This window comes from Giraffa tippelskirchi, chromosome 3, assembly GCF_054371585.1.
Source record: "Giraffa tippelskirchi isolate mGirTip1 chromosome 3, T2T-mGirTip1v1.2.pri, whole genome shotgun sequence".
NCBI lineage: Eukaryota > Metazoa > Chordata > Mammalia > Artiodactyla > Giraffidae > Giraffa > Giraffa tippelskirchi.
Window position 1 is genome coordinate 164,347,279 of NC_137277.1, and position 27,061 is coordinate 164,374,339.

General features: G+C 42.3%; 1 protein-coding gene across 1 annotated transcript in view; it reads left to right on the forward strand.

Annotated features, from left to right (window-relative positions):
• The first annotated feature begins 602 nt into the window (after nucleotides 1-602).
• Nucleotides 603-27,061, forward strand: part of CYP27A1 (cytochrome P450 family 27 subfamily A member 1) — a 38,770-nt gene continuing 12,311 nt past the window's right edge. Inside the window, exon 1 of the mRNA XM_081584089.1 lies at nucleotides 603-925. Within this exon, the coding sequence (XP_081440215.1) occupies nucleotides 656-925 (270 nt within the window). The 5' untranslated portion in view covers nucleotides 603-655. The remainder of the gene's footprint in view (nucleotides 926-27,061) is intronic.

Sequence of the window (27,061 nt, forward strand, 5' to 3'; positions counted from 1 at the left end):
GGTTTCCTCCTTCCAGAGAATCAGACGACCCTGGATACAGGATCGGGTTTTCTGGGATTTTGTTTTTCGTTTGGAGGATTTTTTTTTTTGCTCTTTCCTTGCTCAGCGCTCGGACTCCGGGATTAATCCTGAGGACTATGTGGAAAAAGCCAGCGGCCGGCTCCATCTGGCCCCTGGGAAGAGAGGAGGCCAGCCCGCAGGTCAAGCGAAGGCCGGTCTCCCTGGGTGGGGCCTCGCGGCCTTAGAGGGCTCCGGGGCTGTTCAGAACTTCGGGGCACTCCTCTCGGGAACTGAGACCAAGCGAACTTCGAGTTCTCCTCGAGAGCTCGCGGAAGTGCGAGGTGGGCAGTCGCGGAAGGGGCGGCAATCGTCAGAGCTCCGTCGGGCTCCCTTAAGTCCCCCGTGCATCTTCTGCCTTGGGGTTGTCCGGCCCCTTCCCGAGCCAGGAGGCTTCCAGTTGGAAAGGGTGACTTCTGTGAGTCCCTTAGGTCATATCTGGAGGAACTGAAGACCGCGAGGAAAAGGGAACAGTAAGGGCCCGCCTTAGTCCGGCCCGCCCTGGCCACCGGTACCCTTGAACCCGCCCCTGCTGTTCTGCCTCTGGGCAAGTTCCAGGCGCTCTCGCTCGAGGGCCAAAGGCGCGGCGGCGCGAGCCATGAACCGAATAGGCGCTCTGGGCTCCGCGAGGCTGCGGTGGGCGCTGCTGGGGACGCGGGCGGCACTCCCTGGCCTCGGCTCGCCTGGGGCCAGAGCCAAGGCGGCGATCCCCTCCGCCCTCCCTGCGGCCCAGGCGGCTGAGGCTCCCGGAACCGGGCCTGGCGATCGGAGGCTGCGGAGCCTGGACGAGCTTTCAGGGCCAGGGCAGCTGCACCTCTTATTCCAGCTGTTGGTGCAAGGCTACGTTCTGCATTTGCACCAGCTCCAGGTAACCGAGCGAGGGTGGTGGCGGTGGTGGTGGGGCTCGCGCCAAGGCGATGCGGCGAGCACTGGGACAGAGAGGCTGGGGATGAGGAGACAATGAACAAAAAGTGGAGGACACCAGGAGAACGTAGCCCGGAACCGACTGGGGCTGTGGTCATAACCCTGGACATCTGTAGGGGTTCTGAGTTGAAATGAACAAACAGGTCAAGGAGGGGCGTGAAGCCGGAGGGCACAGGCAGGAGATGAGTCGGGAGGCTAGCATTAAAGTGGATAGAGGTTGGGAGAGAAGGGAACTGACTTGGTAATAGGATAGCAGATGCAAGCGTGCAAGCTGCAGGATGTTATAGAACCACTTTTTCTGTGGTGATATCCCTACCAGACTTCTTTCAAAGGAAGTGGTTTCTGGAGGATTGCAGAGGTTTGGCAATTTGCAGGGTAAATTTGCCCTTAGTGGAAAGAAAGATGTCATTGCTTAAAAGAGTGAAAGCAAAATCATAGACATTAATGAAAAGGTACATTTTGGTTATTAAGAAATCAATATCCAGTGAGAGGTTTATCCAGTGGAACCCTGTTATGAGGCAGGGATGGATAGCCCACTGTCAATGGACAGAGACTGGAAAACCCGGTGTTAGTTAAGTTGGAGAGGTTTTAGGAAGTGAACCGAAGAGATTCAAGTGGAATCTGTCTTCCTGATAACTATTAAATATTAATGCACCCACTCTGCCCCGGGAACTTTTCTAAGAACTGAGCTTCAATAAGTTATGGCCAATACCCACATGAGGGTTAAATGCTCCTTTTGGGGAAGAGGAGTATTGTTGTTGTTCAGTCACTAAGTGGTGTCTGACTCTTGGCGACCCCATGGACTGCAACACCCTAGGCTTCCCTGTCATTCACCAGCTCCTGGAGTTTGCTCAAACTCATGATGTCCATTGAGTCGGTGATGCCATCCAACCATCTCATCTTCTGTCATCCCCTTCTCCTCTTGCCTTCAATCTTTCCCAGCATCAGGGTCTTTTCCAATGAGTCGGAGTAAACGAATCAGTGATCAACTAATTTCAGAAAGAAGACCTGAGTGCCCTGGTAGGAGAAGCCAGTCTGGGGCTGGGGAGAAGTGGGATCTTTGATTAGCCTGTGCCATCCAGGCAGATGTGAGGTTATCAGTGATTGACAAGAAGTGTAAACAGCCCTTGGGCTGGGCTGATGAACTGACTGGTCACCTAGTGGCTGTGTGGGCAGTAGTGAAAAAGGAGGAGGAGCTATGGGGACTTGGGATATGACAGGCCTTTGAAGAGGGTCTTGAAGGCCAGACTGCGGGTTCTGGGGGTTCCTCTAAGGGGTCATGGTGGGCTCTTGAGCAGGCGTGGGGAGAAGATGGCTTCCCAGGGACACCGCTCAGTTATGTGCTGTAGGATGGATTGGGCAAGAGGAGCAGAGAGAGCTTCAGATAGCAATAGCAATGGCAGTATTTGAGCAACCACCCCCCACTCCCCCCAGGAAGCTGGACTAAAAGTTAACAATGAGAGAGAAAATGACTGTGAGGGTTTGAAAGTCCAAACTGAACAATTTCTCTGCACCTGGCTGGGCCGCTGTCATCTCCCTTGGGGTCTTCTCTGTTGGGTTCATGTTTTCGAGGTATGGTGGGCAGGTCACAACGCACTCAGAGATGGTTAAAAAAAGTCATTTGCTGTGTGCTCAGCTCCAAGAAACCAAGTAAGCCAAGAAACCAAAGTCCTGAGAGCTTCTCCTGCTTGATTTAACCTCTAGAAATGTGAGCAGCCTAGTGAATGCCCCAAGGGTGAGGACTAAGATTTCTTACCATTTCTCAGGGAAAGTTTACTGGGAAGTTTTGCTTAGGATTATTTCTATAGCAGTAACTACCAAAGAAATTCTTGACTGCCCTAGAAAGTGGAAGAGGAAGCAGGAGAAAGCCAGAAATGTGTGACCTTTTAAAGGTGAGATCAGGACTCGAATTTTGCAGAGCCTCCTGGCTCCAGCCTTTGTATCTGAAATATCTGGAGTCACATGAACTTGAGCTGCTCCTTGGGCAATCTATTAACCCCTCCTACTGTGTGGCTGATGTGCATTAGTATAGAGTGGAGGGCTGCACATCCTTAAAAGCTCATTGATACCCTTATTGAGGAAGAGGATGCTTCCAGTGACTCACTTTGTATCAGTTCAAATCTGTTTGGTTGCCATTCTCACCCGTTTAAACTATAAAGCAGCTTTATTGGTTCCTATTAGAAAAGTCTAATAATTGTGTGCCCATCAGGTATAGTTTGCTCCAGGTATTCATGACACCATCCAACCTACCATTTTGTTCTTCTGAAGTTCTCTTGGCTCTGTTGTCTCACAGAACTTAGTTGATTGGCCTGGGTTAGTTGCCCATTCCTGAACCCATCATAGTGGCCAAAGGCGCACTATAGCTTAGACTCATGCAGGCTCACTCCTAAAGCTGGGGCTGGGATCACTGCCATGTAAATAGATGTTGACTGCATAGGAGGAGGAGTGGAATTGAGATAAGGGTAGCTGACCATAATGTTCCCTGCACCGTCAGTTGTCCAAAACTGCATACTACACATAAAATTAATAAAATTAGCTTAGGGAAGCATTGTAGGACTTTAAGGGGTCGGACTGGGAATTGAGGCATGTGAGAACCATGCAAGTGCGTAAATGCCAGTTCCCTTCTCTTTTCTAACTAAAATAATGACTGAAAAAGGGAAATGTGAAATGTGAACATATCTTAAATTTATATGTAAATTTACAACAAATTGATATCTTTCAAAGGTGTCGACCCTGATAATGATAAGATCAACTGTCTATTCTATAGCTCTGATTGTGGACTGCCTGGGTTGGTGACCCCTCTTGTGTCTCCCTAATGCTTACTGTACATATTTGTCATTTCATGTATCATGTTTCTTTTATATATATATATATATTTATGAAAATATTTTTTTTCCTGTGAGAAGCACTTTGAGATTTACTCTTTCAGCACCTTTCAAATATACAATACAGTGTTGTCATAGTCACCATCCTGTGTATTACACCCTGGGAGGTAGTCCTGTAATCCCCACTTACTTATTTTATAACTGGAAGTTTGTACTTTTTGACCACCTTTATCCATTTTGCCCTCCTCCCATCCCCCACCTCTGGCAACCACCATCGGTTTTCTGTATGTTTGAGTTTTGTTTTAGTTTGTTTCGATTTTCGATTCCACATACACATGAGATCATTCAGTATTTGCTTTTCTCTGTCTGACATTTCATTTAGCATAATTCCCTCAAGTATATCCATGTTGTTGTAAATGGCAAGATTTCCTTGTTTTTTATGGCTGAAGAATATTCCTGTGTGTGTGTGACATTTTATTTAGTCATTTATCCATTGATTAACACTTAGGTTGCTCTTATGCTTCTATGTCTTGCCTATTGTAAATACTGCTGCAGTGAACATTGAGGTAGATAGTGTTTTCATTTTCTTTGGATAAATACCCAGAAGTAGAACTACTGGATCGTATCATAGTTCTATTTTTAATTTTTGAGAAACCTCCATACTGTTTTCCATAGTAGCTGCACCAATTTACATTCTTACCAACAGTGCACAAGAGTTCCCTTTTCTCCACATCCTTGCCAAAGATAATTTTTTTTTGTCTTTGAGCCATTCTGATAGGTATGAGGTGATATCTCATTATAGTTTTAATTTGCATTTCCCTGATGATTATTGACAATGAGTATCTTTTATTTTAACTGTTGGCCATCTGTATGTCTTTTATGTAAAAATGTCAATTCAGATCCTCTGCCCATATTTTAATTGGATTTTATTTGTTTGTTTTACTATTGAATTGTTTGAGTTCTTCATATATTTGATGTTAACTCCTATCAGATATATGATTTGCAAATATTTTATCCCATTTGGTAGGTCGTCTTTTCATTTTGTTAATGGTCTCCTTTGCTGTGCAGAAGTTATTTGGTTTAATATAGTCCAACTTGTTTATTTTTGTTTTTATTACCTTTGCTTTTGGTGTCAAATCCAAAAAAATCATCATCAAGGCTAACATCAAGTAGCTTACCACCTATGTTTTCTTCTTGGATATTTATGGTTTCAGATTTTATGTTCAAATCTTTAATCTGTTTTGAGTTAAGTTTTGTGTATAGTGTAAGATAGTAATCTTTTGCATGTGGCTATCCAATTTTCCCAAAACCATTTATTGAGGAGGCTGTCCTTTATTATATATTCTTTACTTCCTCATCATAAATTAATTTATGATATATATATGGGTTTATTTCTAGGCTCTCTATTCTTCCACTAATCTATGTATATGTGTTTATGCCAATACCATACTATTTTGATTACTATAGGAGTTGGTGATGGACAGGGAGGCCTGGCATGCTGTGGTCCATGGGGTTGCAAAGAGTTGGACAGGACTGAGCGACGGAACTGAACTGATAGCTTTGTAATATACTTTGAAATCAGGACAGAAACCCTCCAGCTTTGTTCTTCTTTCTTAAGATTGCTTTGAATATTCAGGGTCATTTTTACTTACATGTAAACTTTAGGATTGTTTATTCTATTTCTGTGAAAAATGTCATTGGAATTTTAGTAGGAATTGCAATGAATCTGTAGATTGCTTTGGATAGTATGGACACTTTAATAATACTAGTTTTTCCAATCCATGAGCATGGAATATCTTCCCACTTATTTGTCTTCTTTAATTTCTTTATTCAATGTCATAATTTTCAGTGAACAGGTTTAATTTATTCCTGGGTATTTTATTTTTCTTGATACAGTTGTAAATGAGAATATTTTCTTAATTTCTCTTTCTGATCGTTTGTTATTAGCTTATAGAAATACAACTGATTTTTGTATTTTGATTTTTTATCCTGAAGCTTTACTGGATTCAGTTATTGCTTCTAACAGTTGTTTTGGTAGAGTCTTTGGGGTTTTCTGTATATAATATCAGGTCATCTTCAAATAGTGATCGTTTTACTTCTTTTCTGATTTAGATGGCTTCTTTTTTTCTTGCCTAATTGCTCTGTGTAGGACTTCCAATACTATGCTGAATAAAAGTGGCAAGAGTGGGTATCTGTTTTGTTCCTGATCTTACAGGAAAAGCTTTCAGCTTTTCAGTTGACTATGATATTAGCCATGGGCTTGTTACGTATAACCTTTATTATGTTAACAGTTCAGTTCAGTCGCTCAGTTGTATCTAACTCTGTGACTCCATGGACTTCAGCTTGCCAGGCTTCCCTGTCCATCACCAACTCCCAGAGCTTACTCAAACTCATGTCCATTGAGTCAGTGATGTTATCCAACCATCACATCCTCTGTCATCCCCTTCTCCTCCTGCCTTCAGTCTTTCCCAGCATCAGGGTCTTTTCCAGTGAGTCAGTTCTTCACATCAGTTGCCAAAGTATTGGAGCTTCAGCTTCAGCATTGGTCCTCCTAATGAGTATTCAGGACAGATTTCCTTTAGGATTGACTGGTTTGATCTCCTTGCAGTCCTCAAGAGAACTCCTATGTTAACAGTACATTCTCTATATACCCACTTTTGTTAGCAATTTTATTGTAAATGAATGCGGAATTTTGTCAAATGTTTTTTTCTGTATCTGTTGAGATGATCCTATGATTTTTATCCTTCATTTTGTTAATGTGTTGTGTTACATCCATTGATTTGCAGTTGTTCAACCATCCTTGCATCCCTGAAATAAATCCGTCTTAATCATGGAGAATGTTTGTTTTTTTTTTAATATGTTGTTGAATTTGGTTTGCTAATATTTTGCTGAAGATTTTTTCATTTATAATCATCAAGAATACTGGCCTGTAATTTTCTTTTCTTGTAGTGTCCTTGTCTGGTTTTAGTATTAGGGAAATTTCAGCATCATAAAATGAGTTTGAAAGTGTTCCCTCCTCCCCTCCCCCACTTTTGGGGAAAAGTTTGGTATTAATTCTTCCTTAAATGCTTGGTAGAATTCCCCAGTGAAGCCATCTGATCTTTGACTTTTGTTTGTTAAGAGTTTGATGACTGATTCAATCTTTTTACTAGTAATTGATCTGCTCAGATTTTCTATTTTTCTTGTTTCAATTTTGGTATGATGTGCGTTTCTAGGAATTTATCCATCCCATCTAGGTTGTTCAATTTGTTGGCATATAATTGTTCACAATAGTCTCTTGTAATCCTTTGTATTTCTGTGGTATCAGTTGTAATGTCTCCTCTTTCATTTCTGATTTTGTTTATCTGAGTTCTCTTCTCTTTTTTCCTTTGTGAGTCTAGCTAAAGGTTTGTCTATTTTGTTTGGCTTTTAAAAAGTCAGCTGTTAGTTTCACTGATCTTTTCTATTGACTTTGTAGTGTGTTTCTTTCTCTTAGATCTTCATTTTTTCCTTTCTGCTATAACTTTGAGGTTAGTTTGTTCTTCTTTTTCCTAGTTCCTTGAGGTGTAACATTATGTTGTTTGAGACCTTCCTTGTTTTTTTTTTTTCTTCTTCTTTTTTTACATCATTTTTATTTCTTAATGTAGGCATTTATTGCTATGAACTTCCTTCTTGAAACTGTTTTTGCTTCCTGCCATTAGTTTTGGCTTTTACCACTCTTTGCATCCTTTCCCCAAAGCTTCTGTTCCCACCTTCTACTGAACATTAACATCAAAGGCCAGATGATCTGTGACCTTTTGAACCCAGTGGGCTTTGTTCTGCCCAACACAGAGGATATCATTCCCATGTTCAGCAGCTCCATCACCATGTCAACCTCCTTGCTTGTCTGCAGCTTGGCTGGCAGCATGGTCAGCCCCATAGTGACTCTGGAAAGGGATGATGTCTGGGTGTTCCCTCCTGCTTGGTCTCCATTGTTGCTTGATCTGCCCCAACAATCTACCCACACACCACTGCCACATCAGTGCCCCTAAAAGCATGTTTGATTAGTTGTTCACTTGCTCAGGGATCCCCACAGAACCTGGGGAATCATCCTTAAATATCTCAAGCAAACATTTGAGTCCCCAGCCTTCTTTACCTAGGCACCCCTTCCTTTAAGTCTTGGTATGTTGTGTTTTCATTTTCAGTCATCTTTAGTTATTTTAATTTCTCTTTTGATTTCTTCTTTGACTTAGTAGTTTCTGTAGCATGTTGTTTAATCTCCACAATCTCCATGTTGTTTTATCTCTTTAACCAATATTTGTGAATTGTCCAGATTTCTTCTTGCAGTTGATTTCTAGTCATACCATTGTGTGGGAAAAGATGCCTGTTCGGATTTCAGTCTTCTTAAATTTATTAAGGTTTCTTTTGTGGCCTGACATTTGATCTGTACTGGAAAATGTTACATATTTGCTTGAAAAGAATGTGTATGTTGTTGCTTTTGGGTGGAATGTTCTGTGTAAATCTGTTAAGTTCATCTGACCTAATGTGTCATTTAAAGTCAATGTTTCTGTATTGATTTTCTGTATGGATGATGAAGTAGATTTTCTGTCTCCTACTGTATTGCTATCTTTTTCTCCCTTTAGGTTTGCTATATATTTAAGTGCATGTATTTCTTTCTTTTCTTTTTAATATTTATTTATTTATTTGACTGTGCTGGGTCTTAGTTACAGCACATGGGATCTTTGATCTTCATTGCAGCATGTGGGATCTTTAGTTGTGGCATGCAGGTCTTTAGTTGCAGCATTCTAACTCTTTGTTGTGGCATGTGGGATCTAGTTCCATGACCAGGGATTGAACCCAGGCTCCCTGCCTTATGAGCACAGAGTCATAACCATTGGACCACCAGGCAAGTCCCCTAAATGCATTTGTTTCTTATCATTGCCTGTTTGTATGGCTTAGAGACTGGGCTGTGAAGTTCCAAGGGATGAGCCTATTTTTTTCCCCAGCTCTGTGTCCCCTCCCCAGCACCAGACACAGTTTTGAGTACCGGGGAGGTTCTTGGTAATGTTTGATAAATAAATACATTGCATGTACCAGTCAAAAGGCTGTGAGTGGTACTGAGTAGTAGTTACATCTGGTGGTAAACTTTGTGAGACTCTTCTCAGCTCCCTAATCTGAGTTGTTTGACACAAGATAGAGTGAAAAATAGACAATGATGGAGATGGGCGTATTGATCAAGACTGGCCCTTCAGGTTTTAGCTTTTCAGGTTCAGAAACTTAAATTTTGTTAGTTCATTCAGCATAGATAGACTATTGGGGACTGACCCCCATTGGCCAAACCCACAGAAACAAATTGTGGATTGGAGTGTTTATTTACAAAAGTTAGCCCTCCCGGGGATCGTATACTTCATCACACAGAAGCCCTCTATTCTAGTTGCTCCTACCTGTCAAACTATCCTCAAACTTAGCAGCTTAAAGCAGCAGTTTGTTATTATCCTCATGATTTTGTGGGTCAGGAATTTGGGTAATGCAGATCAGAAATGACTTATCTCTGCTTCACAGTGGAGTGGAGCTTTAGTTTGAATGGATGAAGATGTCTGAGATGGATCAAGTAGGGCTATATATTTGGGCCTCAGGTCTGACTTTTAGCTGATTTCCTTAACTTTTTTCCATGTCACATATGCTGGGGCTAGAATTTCCAAGATGGCTTCTTCAGTTGCATGGTGGGTGCCTGGACTGGTTTGACCAAAATGGCTGAGTGTCTCTTTCTCCACATAGCTAGCCTGGGACTTCCTCACAGCATGGTGGGTCTCTGGATAGTCAAGATTTCTTCCAGGGTGCTGGTTTCCCCCAAAGTGGATATTCCAAGAGATGAAAGCAGAAGTTGCCAGTTTCTTAAAATCTCTGTCTGGAAACTGACATAGCATCATCTTTGCTGTATTCTACCCAACAGAGCAGTTACAGAGCACACCCAGAACCTAGAGAAGGAGATGTAGACCTGACCTATTAATGGTAGGGATATCAAAAAGTATGTGGCCCTCTTCCTAGAATCCAGGTACCTAGGGAGAGAAATTAGTAACTGCTTTAATGGATTGCTTGGTGTACAGGGACCCCAGAACTAAAGCATAGAACTGCATGGAAAAAAATTTCATCTAGGCCTTGGGGAAACCTGGTTGAGTGTGCTTCTCTGGCACCTGTTCAGTAGATTAAGTACCTCTCTCTCTTCAGAGATAAACACTGCCTATTTTTGCTGTTTGGCTCCTTCTTCTGGGTTTTGTAATGGCCTTTCCCATCCTGTTAACACATTCTTTCTTCAGTTTGGCTAATACTGTTGATTAGATGGATTTTCTTTCCTAGTGCTCAGGTTACCATCAAGCCTTCCAGAGATTATCCTCCAGTTACCTTGACTTGGCTCGAGTGTTCCTCAGTCTCATCTGGCAGACGTTTACAAATTGTCCCTGAGACTCTGGTGGAATCTCATGTATCTCTTTAAAGCCTCAGGGATGGGAAATTTGAAACTAGGTATTAGGGTATAAGGGCTTCCCAGGTGGCTCAGTGGTAAAGAATCCGCCTGCCAATTCAGGAGCCGTAGGAGACTCGAGTTCAATCCCTGGGTAAGGAAGATCCCCTGGAGGAGGAAATGGCAACCCACTCTAGTATTCTTGCTGGGATAATCCCATGGACAGAAGAACCTGGTGGGCTACAATCCATGGGATCGCCAAGAGTCAGACACGATTACTGTTAGGGTATAAAGTGTCACTTATACCAACCTAGAAAATGCACTGCCAGAATTTTTATCTTACAGATAAAATTTGTGGTCAATGAAATATTCCAGACTATTCAATATAGCAGTATTTCTGATTGGGAAATGTTAGAATGACCTACATGTCCCAGTAGGAAACTAATTAAATAAGTTGCAGTACATTCATACAATGGAATTTTATGCAACCATTAAAAAGAATAGAGGCAGGAAGGCTTCCCTAGTGGTCTAGTGGTTTAAAATCCACCTGCCAATGCAGGAGACATAGGTTCGATCCCTGGTCCAGGAAGATTCCACTTACTGTAGGACAGCTAAGCCCGTACACTATAGCTACTGAGTCATCACCTGAGAGCCGAAACTTCTAAACCCACATGCCGCAACTGCTGAAGCCTGCATGCCCTAGGGCCCATGCTCCATAACAAGAGAAGCCATTGCAATGAGAAGCGTGTGCACTGCAACCAGGGAGTAGTTCCCTCTTGCTGCAACTAGAGAAAGCCTGCATGCAGCTACAAAGACCCAGAAGAACCAAAATAAAAATAGACAAATAAATTAAAAACATCTTAAAATGTTATATCTTTTAAAAAAGAATAGGGGCAGATCTATGTGTATTAATACGAATTGCTTGCTATGATATGGGAGGAAAGTAAGGTGCAATATGCCATCGTGCTTAGTTGCTCAGTTGTGTCCGACTCTTTGTGACCCCATGGACTGTAGCCCACTAGGCTCCTCTGTCCATGGAATTCTCCAGGCAAGAATACTGGAGTGAGTAGCCATTTCCTTCTCCAAGGGGTCTTCCTGATCCAGGGACTGAACCAGGGTCTCCTGCATTGCAGACAAAATTTTTTTACTGTCTGAACCACCAGGGAAGCCCCATGATATGCCATCACTTGTGGATCAAAAGTGTGAGGAATATATGTGTGTGTGTATATATATATATGTGTGTGTGTGTGTGTGTCTGTGTGTGTATACATATATATATATATATATATATATATAGAGAGAGAGAGAGAGAGAGAGAGAGAGAAAGAATGTGTACAAAATATCCCTGGGAGGACACACAAGAAATTGGTAATTTTGGCTGCTTCTCTGTAGGGGTCTTGAGTCTGGCGATGAGACTTAGGAGAAAGACTTAACTTTTTACTGCAGGACTGCTATGAACCTCCATCAGAGTTTCCTCCAGCTTCTTCCTGCCCAGGTATAGTTCACCAACTTTTGAGTCTTTTTGTACCCTTTTTGTACTGTTTACATTTTAACAGTGTGCATGTACATATTACCTTAAAAATTTTTAAGAACAACAACAAAAGAATGGAGAGCGAGAGATAAAAGGATGGCTGACCTAGCTTCCTGGTCCAGCATAGTATTTTGAAGTCTTTGATAGGTCTTCCTCTTGTACCCCTGTTTGGCTCTGTGTCCTTATTTTTGGTGTCCACTTCTGTGTCCGCATCCTCTTTTTAGTTCTGTGTCCATTGCTAGTCACCTTGTCCTTGTTATTGGAATACTCTCATTGTTCTACTCCAGACCAGTCCAACTTGCAGGTGTACACAGTGTACAGAGGTTTGCCTCTGGGTGTGTCAGGAGTGTGGCTTTGGGATGGGAGATGCTTCTGTTTTCCTAATAGCCTCTCTGAAGATGTCCCAGGCAATGCCTTTTCTTGGATCACCTTTAGATCTTCCTCTACTCTCAGCCCATTGTTTCTCTACAATAAACAATCAGAGGGAAATTCTTATTGTTCACCTATCCTGTGCATATCTTTGTAACCTTATGACAGTGCTTCTGTCTTGCATAAAAGCAGACATTTTTATGATTATTGAAGTAATGACTGCACACATGCACAAAAGGTTTTTTTTTTTTGTAGCTTTGTTTGTTAAATAAAAAATTCAGAAGCATGTTAAATGCCCATCAACAGGGTAGATAGATTGTGATATAGTCATATAGTGGAACACTATGCAATAGTCATAATGAATGCATGAGCTTTTATATATCAATATAGAACTTAGCAGGGAGAGGGATAAATTAGGAATTTGGGATTAACAGATACACACTACTATATATAAAATAGATAAACAGCAAGGAGCTACTATATAGCACAGGGAATTATATTCAATATCTTGTAATAACCTATAATGGAAAAGAATATGAAAAAGAAAAATATATATACATATGTGTATATATATGTCAAATGGAATTACTTTGCTGTATACCGGAAACTAATACAATATTGTAAATCAACTGTCTTCCATTAAAGAAATAGAACTCAGAATCAAAGTTGAGTATAAAATGATATGTGTTGTTGTTCAGTTGCTCAGTTGTGCCCTACTCTTTGCAACTCCATGGACTGCAGCATGCCAGGCTTCCCTGTCCTCTGTCTCCTGGAGTTTGCTAAAACTCATGTCCATTAAGTTGATGATGCCATCCAACCATCTCATCCTCTATAGCCCTCTGCTCCTCCTGCCCTGCCTTCAATCTTTCCCAACGTCTGGATCTTTTCCAGTGAGTCGGCTCTTCATATCAACTGGCCAGAGTTTTGGAGCTTCAGCTTCAGCATCAGTCCTTCCAATGAATATTCAGGTTCATTTCCTTTAGGATTGACTGATTTGATCTCCTTGCTGTCCAAGGGACTCTCAGGAGTCTTCTCCAGCATCACGGTTTGAAAGCATCAATTCTTTGGCGCTCAGCCTTCCTTCGTTATGGTCCGGTTCTCACATCAGTACATGACTACTGGAAAAAACCATAGCTTTGGCTATATGGACCTTTGTCGGCAAAGTGATGTCTCTGGTTTTTAATACACTGTCTAGGTTTGTCATAGCTTTCCTTCCAAAGAGCAAGTGTCTTTTAATTTCATGGCTGCAGTCACCATCTGCAGTGATTCTGGGGCCCAAGAAAATAAGGTCTGTCATTATTTTCCATTGTTTCCCCATCTATTTGTCATGAAGTGATGGGACTAGATGACATAATCTTAGTTTTTTGAATGTTGAGTTTTAAGCCAGCTTTTTCACTCTCCTCTTTCACTTTCATCAAGAGGCTCTTTAGTTCCTCTTCACTTTCTGCCATTAAGGTGGTGTCTGCATATCTGAGGTTATTGATATATCTCTCAGCAATCTTGATTCCAGATTGTGATTCATCCAGCCTGGCATTTTGCATGATGTACTCTGCATATAATTTAAATAAGCATGATATGTAAGATACTGTTAATATTTCTATAAATTAAAAGCCACATGAAAATGATATGAGCTATCATTGTGTGTGTACATATATATATACATATAATATGTAATAAAATTATATAAATATTGACAGAACAAACACTTTTAAAATTCAAGATAATAGTTGCTCTGGGGCCAGGGCAAAGGGAAAGATAAAAAGGGGACTTTGAAATGCTTTCATGTTTAAAAAATATTTAAAACAAATATGTCAACTATTAACAGTTCTTGATTCTGGAGGGACAGTATATAGTGTTACTTTTTAAATCACCCACATTAAAATATTCATAATAAAAAATACAAGTAATCATGCTCATCACGAGTCCATATGGACCCCTGGCTTGGTCTGATCTTCAAGAAGAGCTCTCAAGGCAAGACTCAGAGCAAGGAGAACCTGGGAATGCTGTTAAATATTTAGCACCTTCTGTCACTTGGAAATGTGAATTCCACTTGTGTGAGGGGGTTGAGGCTAAACTCCTGATGACACTTGGACAGCACTGACTCATGACTGTCCCAGCTGGACTCCTCTTCACCTCTGACCCTAAATGATGCCTCTTGCTGGCATCTGTCAGGGGAGGCAAAAGGGTGCCCTGTGCCTGAAGTTACATCTCTCCGTCTGTTTATCCACCTGATGGTTGCCAGCTTTTCGGGCCAGGTTTGTTGACACTGGCCAAAAAGTACTTGGTGTTTATGAGTTCACTTTTGTCCTCAGGACTATTTACTTGCTGTTTCAGTGTTGTTTTTTCTGTGCTGAGAGCCTCCCCAAGAAACCCATCATCAGTAAACCAAACAGGCCTCTGAGTAGGCAAATAGAACATCACAAGGCAGTATTCCTTGTTTGTTTTTTTGAGGGGAGATTTTAGACTGTAAAGAATCTGCCTACTATGCAGGAGACCTGGTTTCGATTCCTGGTTCAGGAAGATCCCCTGGAGAAGGGAATGGCAAGCCACTCCAGTATTCTTGCCAGGAGAATCACATGGACAGAGGAGCCTGGAGGGCTACAGTCTATGGGGTCACAAAAAGTCAGACACGACTGAGTGACTATCACTTTCACTTTTAGATGATTTTAATGTTTTTTTTCCTTCTGACAGCTTTCTTGAGATATAATGACATACCATACAGTCCTCTAGTCTCTCATGTTCCGGGAGGATCACAAAGTCTGCCAAAACTCACATTTTGAGCTCTTAAGCTGTAGCTCAGGTCTTTGAATGTGTGGATATGTGTGCGAGTTTGCCCCATGGCTCCAACCTTGACCTTTCACTGATCCAACAAGGATTCTCAGGGGCAGAAATCACCCCATCAGACAGACATTCTAAATATTTACTTTTATATATTTATTTAGCTGCATTGGGTATTAGTCTCAGCATGTGGGATCTTAGATCTTCATTGCAGCACATGGGATCTAGTTCCCAGACCAGGGATCAAACCCTGGCCCCCTGTATTGAGAGCACGGCGTCTTAGCCACTGGACCACTGGGGAAGTCCCCAGATAGATATTCTAATTTTACTGTTAGGAGCTCATACCAAATCTGTTCTGTTTGTCTTAGGCACCATCAGGTGGAAGTCACTACAACCATGACTCTCTCTAGTTTGACTAGGCCTACTTGAACTGCAGCAGACTGCACCCAGGCTCCCCATTTGGGGAACAACTAGAGGTGTCAGCAATCACACCTCCCCCACCTCAGCTGGGCCACAGAAGTTCTGGACAGTGTGATTGTCTATTGCCACCCATGCTGAAGCGTGTAGAACAACCCGTGACTGATGAATAAACAAAAGAGGCCAACGGTAACAGGATGAGGCCGAAGAGGCCAAATCAATGTCCAGAAAGTTAATCTTGCTCTGTCATCTTTAGTGGAGACTAGTCCTTTCTGACGTCACTGGATCTTGGAACATTTCTAAGAGTTTTCAGATCAGATTCTCTCTGGCCAGTGGTCAAGTTGAGCGTGGTAACAGCAGTCTGGGTTAAACTGGTGAGATATCTGTAGATGAGAATGAAAGAGAGAGATTAATAGCCCCTCTCTCCACCCCCAGCCTCCCAGGGTTGATCTCTGATGTCCCACACGCCAGAGGTGCACCTGTCATTTCCACGGCCACATGACCAGTTTGAGCAGTCTCTCTAGCAGTCACTCCATTCTTTGTCCCCATCCTCCTGTGTCTTACCCTCACAGGATCCCTGGTTTCTCCTGAGATGCCTCAGTTGTTTTTTTCTTGTATACCTAGTACCACCCTAGAATATCCCACCCTAGAATATCCCACCCTAGAATGTCCCACCTCCTGACATGGGGGCCGCATCAAGACCACCTTAGGAGTTGTCACCTCATATCATGGTCATTAGCATCAACATCTATGATTGTGCAACAGTGGCAAGCATAGCTGGTGACCGAAGAAGCACCAAGTTTGAGTAGTTCACTCCCTGACTCATCTTTCTACTTGCAAATTCCGGTGGCCTGGTTTCCCAAGGGGGTAGGTGTGGGAACAAAAATGATAGAATGAGAAGAGGGAATTATGTAGTTCAGGTCTCTTACAGCCTATCTGGACCTCTTGCCACCATCCCCGTATCATAATGAAAAATTGCTTAAACAGGAGGTACCCTTCTGGTGAATTGCCACATTTATAGTCCAAACTGATTTTCTTAAGTGTCCACTGGGAGCTGAGCCTTGGTTGTCCAGTTATCTTTTTGAATTTCTCCTTTAAGTGTCCATTTCCTCTTTCAATGGCACCTGCTCCCTGGGGGTGATATGAGGCATGAAAGATCCAGTGAGTATCCCCAAGTAGCTGCCCACTGGTAGGCAGTTGTTACTATAAAGTTGGTGCCACTGTCTGATTGGATGCTCTTGGGAATCCAAATATGTAGTACAGTCCATCTAAGGGTCTTTGACTAGTGCACCCACCCCCATCTGCTGTGTGGATGGAAATGGCAGTGCCATACCTTGAAAAGTTATCTACTGCAGCCAGTGTCCAATGCCATCCTTATGAGAATGATAAGGGACCTACACAGTCTATTTGCCAGGACAGGCCAGGTCCAGTACCCCTTTGCTATGTGCCCCAAAGTGTCCTTTGCCACTGGACTTTGTAGCTGGCAGTCTGCCAGGCTTTTGTGACTTTGTGTGCTCAAACAACTTGTTTTGGGGCTCAGTCTCGAATTGTGAACCGTTTACCATGCCTTGTGCAATGGGCATCCCAGATCTTATCAGTTTGCTGATTCCACTGATGTTCATCCAAGAACACCTTTTCTATAGACATCACCTGGGTCACAGACAGGGAGTGTGGATCTTGTGTAATCTGCTGCCATAATGTAATCCTCAAAAATGCTGAGACTTGACCATCTAGGCATCCTGCTGCCAGGTAATAGCCCAAACTGCCCTGAATCAGTGAAAATGTAACAGGGCATTTATTGGTAGGTCTTTTCAAGGCAAGTACCATAGCTCATAACTCTGCCTGATGAGCGGAGTTTCTGTGCATATTTTTTTTTATTTCTTTGTCTGCACCTTGTAGCATATAGGATCATAGTTCCTTGACCAGGGATTGAACCTGTGCCCCTGCATTGGGGACACAGAGTCTTAACCACTGGACTGCCAGGGACAACTGTTCCATGCATACCATGCATAGTTTTAAACATTTTTCTTTGTGTTGCACAACAGTAGCTGCTCAGTACACCCCACAACCTTCAACTTAGCTGATCCATCCATGAAACAGGCCAAGGCATTGTCAGGAACCTCAGTGTGTTGAAGCCCCCAAGAAACCCAAGGTTTAAGTGTATACCCTGCATTTGAATCAGCACATCTAGAGGGTGACTAACCACTTAATGCTAGGTTTACTTCTTTCCTGAACATTGTTCTCATTTCTTTCTCCACCCCACCCCTTTTTTTTATTGCCTTGCCGTACAGCTTGTAGTATCTTAGTTCACTAACCAGGGATTGAACTCGGACAACAGTAGTGAAAGTACAGAGTCCTAATCACTGGAGCACTAGGGAATTCCCCTGGTGTTCTCCTTTCTGACTCATCTCATGAGAGGCACATCAGCAACACTTTGTACGGAACACTTTGCTTTGTCAATCTCTCAATGTCCACCAGAACTCAAAAACAAGCCAGGCAGTATCTTTCAAATGGAGTGTTCTAAGTGGTGATGTCAGGCAAGCACCATGTTCAAACCCCTAGTGGCCACCTAACTTTGCCACAGGTTCCTGTCTGCATAATTGTTAGGCACTGACACAGGCCTTGTAGATGACTATCATCATGTTCACATGGCATTTTCCCCTCAACGCATGTGCGTCTATGTCCAAATTTCCTCTTTTTATGGGGGCCCCAGTCATACTGGATTCAGGTCTACCCTTATGACCTCATTTTAACTGGATTACTTCCAGAAAGACATCATCTTAAAATAAGGTCACATTCTGGGATTCTAGGCTTAGGACTTCAACAGATAAATTTGCCAGTAGGACCCAGTTCAAGCCATAACACCCTCTCTTAGCCTGAAGGGCATTTATCTTGATCTGTGTCCAGGCTTCCATTCTGGAAAATTGGTTTGCTAGAACCAAATAGTTTTCCAGCGTCTTTCTTTGGGGCACAAGAGAGGATCTAACTGTTCCTCAAAGATTGATGGTACCTACTGAATAAACTGCTCCACCTAACCCTGAGTGACTATCTCATCATCTGGGCACTCGTGATTTCCACTATAAATCCAGGCCTGAGTTACAGTGGCCCTCCAGGAAGTTATAGTTTCCCCTCTTGTCATCTGTGGGTGGTTGTGAGATGATGGGTGTAAAGACTCACTGCAACAAGCCCTAATTAGTCTTTACCTGTTCTTCCTCCACCCTCATGTCATCAGTAAGGTGTTCATGACCAGGGTGGCTAGGAGCTTCAGTTCAGTTCAGTTCAGTCTCTCAGTTGTGTCCGACTCTTTGCAATTCCATGGAATGCAGCACGCCAGGCCTCCCTGTCCATCACCAACTCCCGGAGGTTACTCAAACTCATGTCCATTGAGTTGCTGATGCCATCCAACCATCTCATACTCTGTCATCCCCTTCTCCTCCCACCTTCAATCTTTCCCAGCATCAGGATCTTTTCAAATGAGTCAGCTCTTCGCATCAGGTGGCCAAAGTATTGAAGTTTCAGCCTCAGTCCTTCCAGTGAACACTCAGGACTGAGCTCCTTTAGGATGGACTGGTTTGATCTCCTTGCAGTCCAAGGGACTCTCAAGAGTCTTCTCCAACACCACAGTTCAAAAGCATCAATTCTTCAGTGCTCAGCTTTCTTTATAGTCCAGCTCTCACGTCCATACATGACTACTGGAAAAATCATAACTTTGACTAGACAGACGTTTGTTGATAAAGTAATGTCTATGCTATCTAGGTTGGTCATAACTTTCCTTCCAAGGAGCAAGCATCTTTTAATTTCATGACTGCAGCAGTCACCATCTGCAGTGATTTTGGAGCTCGGAAAAATAAAGCCTGTCACTGTTTCCACTGTTTCCCCGTCTGTTTGCCATGAAGTGATGGGACCAGATGCCATGATCTTAGTTTTCTGAATGTTGAGCTTTAAGTCAACTTTTTCACTCTCCTCTTTCACTTTCATCAAGAGGCTCTTTAATTCGTCTTCGCTTTCTGGCATAAGAGTGGTGTCACCTGCATATCTGAGGTTATTGATATTTCTCCTGGCAATCTTGATTCCAGCTTGTGCTTCATCCAGTCCAGCGTTTCTCATGATGTACTCTGCATGTAAGTTAAATAAGCAGGGTGACAATATACAGCCTTAACATTCTTCTTTCCCAATTTGGAACCAGTCTGTTGTTCCATGTCCAGTTCTAACTATTGTTTCTTGACCTGCATACAGATTTCTTAGGAGGTAGGTCAAGTGGTCTGGTATTCCCATCTCTTTAAGAATTTTCCACAGTTTGTTGTGATCCACACAGTTGAAGGCTTTGGCATAGTCAGTAAAACAGAGGTAGATGTTTTTCTGGAATTACCTTGCTTTTTCAATGATCCAACGGATGTTGGCAATCTGATCTCTGGTTCCTCTGCCTTTTCTAAAACCATCTTGAACATCTGGAAGTTCACGGTTGAAGTTTACTATTGAAGCCTGGCTTGGAGAATTTTGAGCATCACTTTGCTAGCGTGTGAGATGAGTGCAATTGTGTGGTAGTTTGAGCATTCTTTGGCATTGCCTTTCTTTGGGATTGGAATGAAAACTGACCTTTTCCAGTCCTGAGGCCACTGCTGAGTTTTCCAAATTTGTTGGCATATTGAGTGCAGCACTATCACAGCATCATCTTTTAGAATTTGAAATAACTCAACTGGAATTCTAGGGCTTGGGGTCAGTCATTAGGTGATGAATTGATTTCCATGCCTTCTCAACCAGCAAAACTGGTGTGGCTTTTGCATCTGCTACTGCGAGCAACCAAACTTCTAGAGTCTCATTAGATTTTTAACCAAATCTATCTCCAGTTTCTCCTTTCCTGCTCCTTGTAAGAAGGGATCTCAGTCTCTCTGAGGAGCTGACTGCCCTGGATGAATAAAGATTATTTTATGTACGGTTACAACCTCCTGTCCTAGCCAGGCGTTTCGCTTTCCTGGTGGGAAAGGAACAGAAGGGAAAGGAACAACCATGGAATGCTTCTAAAAAATTGTATGGGGCCCTTTCCCCTTTAAAAGGACTTCCCTGGGGGCTCAGATGGTAAAGAATCTGCCTGCAGTGCAGGAGACCTGGGCTCAACCCCTGGGTTGAGAAGATCCCCTTGAAAAGGGAATGGCTACCCACTCCATTATTCTTGCCTGGAGAATTCCATGGACAGAGGAGCCTGGCAGGCTAGTCCATGGGATCGCAAAGTCAGACATGACTGAGTGACTAACATTTTTCTCTTTAACTCTGAGCACCAGTAGAATTCATTAGGCTCTCAGGACAGTGGTCAAGGACTCCTGCCCCCTTGTCGCTAAGTACACCAGCAATCAGGTCCTGCCACTGCCCACTGGGATCCCATTCCATACCTTGTGAGTTGGCCTGCTGGGGTCCCGCTTTCTTTTTTCTAAAAGGATGTTGTGACTTTATCAGCTTTGGGGAGGTTGTTGTTGTTTAGTCCCTAAGTCGTGTCTGAGTCTTTACAACTTCATCAACTGCAGCAAGCCAGGCTCCGGTGTCCTCTGCTATCTTCCAGAGCTTGCTCAAATTCATGTCCGTTGAGTTGGTGATGCTATCTAACCGTCTCATCTTCTGCTGCCCTTTCTCCTTTTGCCTTCAATCTTTCCCAGCATCAGGGTCTTTTCAAATGAGTCAGCTCTGTGCATCAGGTGGCCAAAGTATTGGAGCTTCAGCTTCAAAATCAGTCCTTTCAATGAATATTCAGGGTTGATTTCCTTTAGGATTGACTGGTTTGATATTCTTGCAGTCCAAAAGACTCTCAGGAGTCTTCTCCAGCACCACAATTCAAAAGCATCAGTTCTTTGGTGCTCAGCCTTCTTTATGGTCCAGTTCTCACATCTAATACCTGACTACTGGAAAAACCATAGCTTTGACTATATGGACCTTTGTTGGCAAAGTGGTGTCTCTGCTTTTTTATACTCTGCCTAGGTTTGTCATAGCTTTCCTTCCAAAGAGAAAGTGTCTTTTAATTTCATGGTTGCAGTCAGCATCAGCAGTGATTTTGGAGCCAAAGAAAATAAAATCTGTTACTCCTTCCTCTTTTCCCCTTCTGTTTGCCATGAAGTGAAGGGACCGGATGCATGATCCTAGTTTTTTGAATGTTGAGTTTTAAGCCAGCTTTTTCACTTTCCTCTTTCACTCTCATCAAGAGGCTCTTTAGTTCCTCTTTATTTTCTACCATGAAAATGCATATCTGAGGTTGTTGATATTTCTTCCAGCAATATTTGGGAGGAGAGGGTTCAAAACCCCATGTAGTCCATCTGTCAGGAGCAGTGGGGCAACACCCCTGGAGAATAGTTCCTTTTGCAAGTACAGTATTTATATCAGAAACATACTGCTTTTTAGTTGGTAAAAGATAGTAGTTTTTCTTCAACTGCCAGAGGGATTCTGTGTTGTCACTCCACCAACATTGTTTCCAGAAATCACTTGACACGCTCACTCCAAACCTTGTTGGGGCTTAGCAGTCAACCCTGCTGAGATCTTTATCTTGCTAATCAAGATTTCCTTTCAGGACTTCCCTGGTGGCTCAGTGGTAGAGAATCTACCTACCAATGCAGGAGACACGGGTTTAGGTTCGATCCCTGATCCAGGAAGATCCCATGTGCTGAGGAGCAGCTAAGCCCACGAGCCACAAGTATTGAGACTGTGCTCCACAACAAGAGGAAACCACTGCAATGAGAAACCTGCCCACTTCAACTAAAGAGTAGCTCCCCGCTCACCGCAACTAGAGAAAGTCCATGCAGCAACAGAGACCCAGCACAGCCAAAAATAAATAGATAAATAAAGTTATTTTTTAAAAAAGACATTACACATTTAAAACTCTGGACGTCAGAGGAAGTTTCCTAACATTTTGGAAAGTCACATAATTAAACATTGTATTACTGGTTTCACATTTTTGCCAAAGTAGTAGGAGGAACGGCGTCAGACTTCTCACTTGCAGAATCATTTTCCCTTTTGTTCTCTCTTCACTGTGGTTCTTGCCCGAAACTATTATAGTTGCTTTTTTTTTTTTTTTTTTTACAGAAACCCAGACACAGGGATGTAGAACAGGCACCTCAGGAATTCTACAGTGGCTGGAAGCCCAGGGGTCTAGGGCAGGCAGCCAACCCCACCCACTACCAGAAAGCACAAATTTGCACTTACTTTCAGTTTTCAGTGGACAGTTATGGACAAAATAGATAGGATTGTGAGAAGACCCCGTACTCCTCTGCAGGATGGGTCTACTCTCTCCTAACCTGGCTGCACAACCCTCTCCACCCACCACCACATTCCTCCTCCCCTCACACGCTAAAGAACACCCCTAAGCAAAAGGGTCAGATGACTGTGATGCTGAGTTGTGGAGTACCAGATTGTTTGGGAGCCCCTGCTAGACTGCAGGAAGAGATTTTATTATCTGTAGCTCTTTTCTAAGAAGGGAGAACAGCACAGTCACATGGTCAGAACTCAGAGGCGATGGGAAACTCTCAGGATACTGGGTCTTATACGGGAGTCCCGGATATAGGGGAGATATAGGGGACACAGGGAGGGAGATAGCTGGGTGACAGCTACATGTAGGTCTCCAGTTCTGTTACGGGAGGAAAGGGTATTCAGCCTCAGGGAAGGCTGGTGTGGACAAAAAATGTTGCCTGCCATATCAGTCAACATCGGATACTGTGGTCATCAAGTCATTGGCCACTGGAGCTGCCCCCAGCAATCAGCTGAGAGGGGATCCAGAGTAGGAAAGAGCAGGATACTGGCCCTAGGTAGCTAAGGTACATATCAAAGGAATGATTTCAATGAGCCCAGACTCTTGCATATGTGTGACAGGGACAGAATAAAGGGACAAAGTAGATAATTAAATAATTAATCCTACTAGGGGATTATAAGTAGAAAAAATATGAGATACCCCTGTTAAGTTAACGATTACTTAAGAAAGCAGGTTTACTTAATCACAAAACTGAGCAAGCTTGCTTAATGAGCAACAAAATCATGCAATAGAAACATGAGACATGCCCCAAAACAATAAAACAGTGGTGGCATGAGACCCACAGCCTGCCCAGTGAGCTCAGTAAACTAGGACATGCTCTCTGCACACATAAAAAGCAATAATTTGTGGATCTAGCTTGACCATGTAAGGACATGAAAACTCACCTGCTCAACCTGGAGGAGGAACTAATGATGGAAGCGTGACATCTACTCAAGAAAAACAAGGTCTTGTCCCTCCACCCCACTTTTCCTTTGATTATAAAACTGTAGCCCAGTAAGTTCTTGGGGTATAGCATCCTCTCACCTGCCTGCTGCAAGCCTCACAAACATCCTATTCTAATAAATCACTTCTTGTCATCACTTTGCTTCTTGCTGAAATCTTTCTGCACCAAGACATAAAGAACCACACAGAGCTCTTCAGAGAACCCTCAAAATGCCACCCAGCAGTTTCACATAGAAAAGCACTAAGTTCATTAACTGCAGATGTCTGGTTTTCTTTAAGTAACAGTAATCTTCTGATGTTCCAACTACCTGGGTTTTGTTTCAAAAGCTGTTATATATCCTGTTTCCTCACTTGACTCTTTGGAGCAGTCTCTCAGAGCTATCTGAGAGGCTGCCTTCTGGGCTTAAGTCTTTAGAAATTGCACTGAATAAGACATAATTCTCAACTTTTAGGTTGTGCATTTTTCTCGGTTGACAGAGGGTTCAAGCCTTTGCATCTGCAGACACATGCAAGATTGGGAGGGTGCCACCGCCAATCTATTACCCAACAAAGTGACAGAGCCCCTGTGCTGGAACTGAAACTAGGACAAAGATCTCCTTCCAGGCAATCCTTGACCCCTCAACTGAAACTAACAGGCAGCTGTGGATGACTGACTTGAGATCAAAACCCATGACAATGAGACAGGCACATTTTTTTCCTATAAAATGACCCTTGTTCTAAAAAAAGGCAAATAAATATGAGTTGCTTGCTAATTATTTGTGATTACATAACACATTTAAGAGAACGTCCTTTCGACTTAGTTGAAGTAATTTGCAGAAGTAATACCTGATAAATGTCTCTATTTATCATAGAGAAATGAGAAAATATAAAGACACAAAACAAAGAAAATCCAAATCTGCCATCTCAGCACCCTGTACATATTAAGTGTCTGGCACACATAGGTGTTAATAAGCATTTGTGGGTTTCCCTGGTGACTCAGTGGAAAAGAATCGACCTGTCAATGCAGGAGACGTGGATTCAGTCCCTGGTTTGGGAAGATCTCACATGCTGCAGAGCAACTAAGCCCATGTGCCACTACTATTGAGCCTGTGCCCTAGAGCCTTCTTGTGCATGGCAACAAGAGAAGCCACCACAATGAGAAGCCTGCGTACCGCAACTAGAGAGTAGCCCCCGCTTGCCGCAACTAGAGAAAAGCCTACACAGCAACGAGTACCCAGCACAGCCAAAAATAAATAAACGGAATTTTTTAAAAAAGCATTTGTGAAATGAATGCATAAATATACACATAGTCTTCAGGGTAAGTAGGCATTATTCCTGCTTGTTTGTCCTTGGTGAATAGACTTCCACACTTCCCCCATGCATCATCCACATATGTACTTTTTGAATGAAAGCATACCATATACTCTCTTTTATAACCTGCCCTTTACTAAAATATGAATATCTTTTACTGTCACTTGAGTAACAATTTTTAATGGGTATTGCATTGTGGCTACATGAGAATATACTGAAGCTTATTGTTATATATGTTTAGATTTTTTAATGTGTAAAGGTTTGGTAAATATATCTATCGCTAAATATCATGCACATCCTGAATTAGCTCCTTAAAATAAATTCTCCTCAAATGGAATTGGTGCAGTTAAAGATTTCATTCAGGTCTTTGATATGTATTGGCTGCCAAATCATCCTCCAGAAAAGTTACAAGGGCAACAGTTTTGTGCAATAGGGGGCATTCCCATTTCTAAAAGAAAGACTCTGCCAGTGTATTCTTCCCAGAGCAAATAAACAAATGAGCAAACACTCCTTAAAACCTGATCTTTAATCCTATATAAGTAGCTGGCAAGGCAAAGGAAAGGTTGGTGTGGTCCCTTTTTCTTCTTGATTCACAAGAGAGGAAGTCTTGGAACCACAGAAGAACCAACTCAGGGGAACCTCCCTCACTCCCTTTCTGTTCTCTCTTTGCTGAGGGGAAATCTCAGCAGGGCCCTTTCTGAGCCTCTGGAGGTTTTAAGTATCACAAACTTCTAGGCTTTTTCTTAGGGGAAATTGATGGAGTATAAAATAACGAACCATTTTAAAGTGCACAATTCAGCAGGATTTAGTGTATTCTTAATGTTATAAAACTACTGCCTCTCTCTAGTTTCATAACTATTTCAAGTTTTGATACCCTAGAAAGAGACCCTGTCATTAGTCACTCCTCATTCCCTTTCATGCCACCCTTTGGTGGCACAAAGATTAATCTGCTTTCCATCTTTATGGATTTGCCCTTTCAGATATATCATATAAATGGAATCATACAATATGAGACCTTTTGTCTCAGCTTCTTTCAGTTAGCATATGTTTTCAAATTTCACCCAAATTTTACCTTGTATTGTACTCCCATACTTTGTTCCTTTTTATGGCTGAATACTATTCCATTGTATGTATATCCCACAATTTGCTTATCCATTCATCAGTTGATGACTTTTAGATTGTTTTCACCTTTTGAAGACTATAAGTAATCCTGCTATAAACATTCCTGTACAAGTCTCTGTGTGGTATATGTTTTCATTTCTCTTGAGTATATACCTGGGAATGGAATTGCTGGATCATATGGTAATGCTTGATGTTTGACTTCTTGGGAACTTGCCAAATGGTTTTCTACAGCAGCTGCACTATTTTTACTTTCTCATCAGCAATGTTCAAGGGCTTCAATTTCTCCACCTGCTTGCCAACAACTTGTATTCAGTTTTTTGGATTTGGGTCATTCTAGTGGATATAACCCCTGGAGAAAGAAATGGCAACCCACTCCAGTATTCTTGCCTGGTAAATCCCTTGGATGGAGGAACCTGGTGGGCTATAGTCCACGGGGTCACAAAAGAGTCAGATACAACTTAATGACTAAACAACAAGTGGATATAAAATGGTTCCTTTTTATGGTTTTGATTTTCATTCCTTAATGATCAGTGATGTTGAACGTCTCTTTGTGTGTTTATTGGTTATTCATATATCTTCTTTGGAGAAATGTCAAGTGCCATCATCCTTTGAAAATTGGATTGTCTTCTTGTTGAGTTTTAAAGAGTTGTCTGTATATTCTGGATATTAAACCCTCATCAGATATATGATTTGCCAATATTTTCTCTCATTCTGTAAATTGTTTATTCACATTCTTGATGAAGTCCTTTGATGTGCAAACGTTTTTAATTTTTGTGAAGTCCAATTTTTCTATTTTTTTCCTTTTATTGCTCATACATTACTATTCAAATCTAAGAATCCATTGCTAAACCCAAGGTCATAACGATTTACCACTGTGTTTTATTCTGAGAGTTTTATAGTTTTAGCTCTTTTATTTAGAGTTTTGGTCCATTTTGAGTTAATTTTTGTGTATGAAGTAAGGTAGGGATCCAACTTCACTTGGTTATCCATTTGTCCTAACACCATTTATTGATGAGATTGTTCTTTTCCCCCTGAATGATCTGGGCACTCTTGACAAAAATCAATTGACCATAGATATTTAGGTTTATTTCTGGATACCCTTG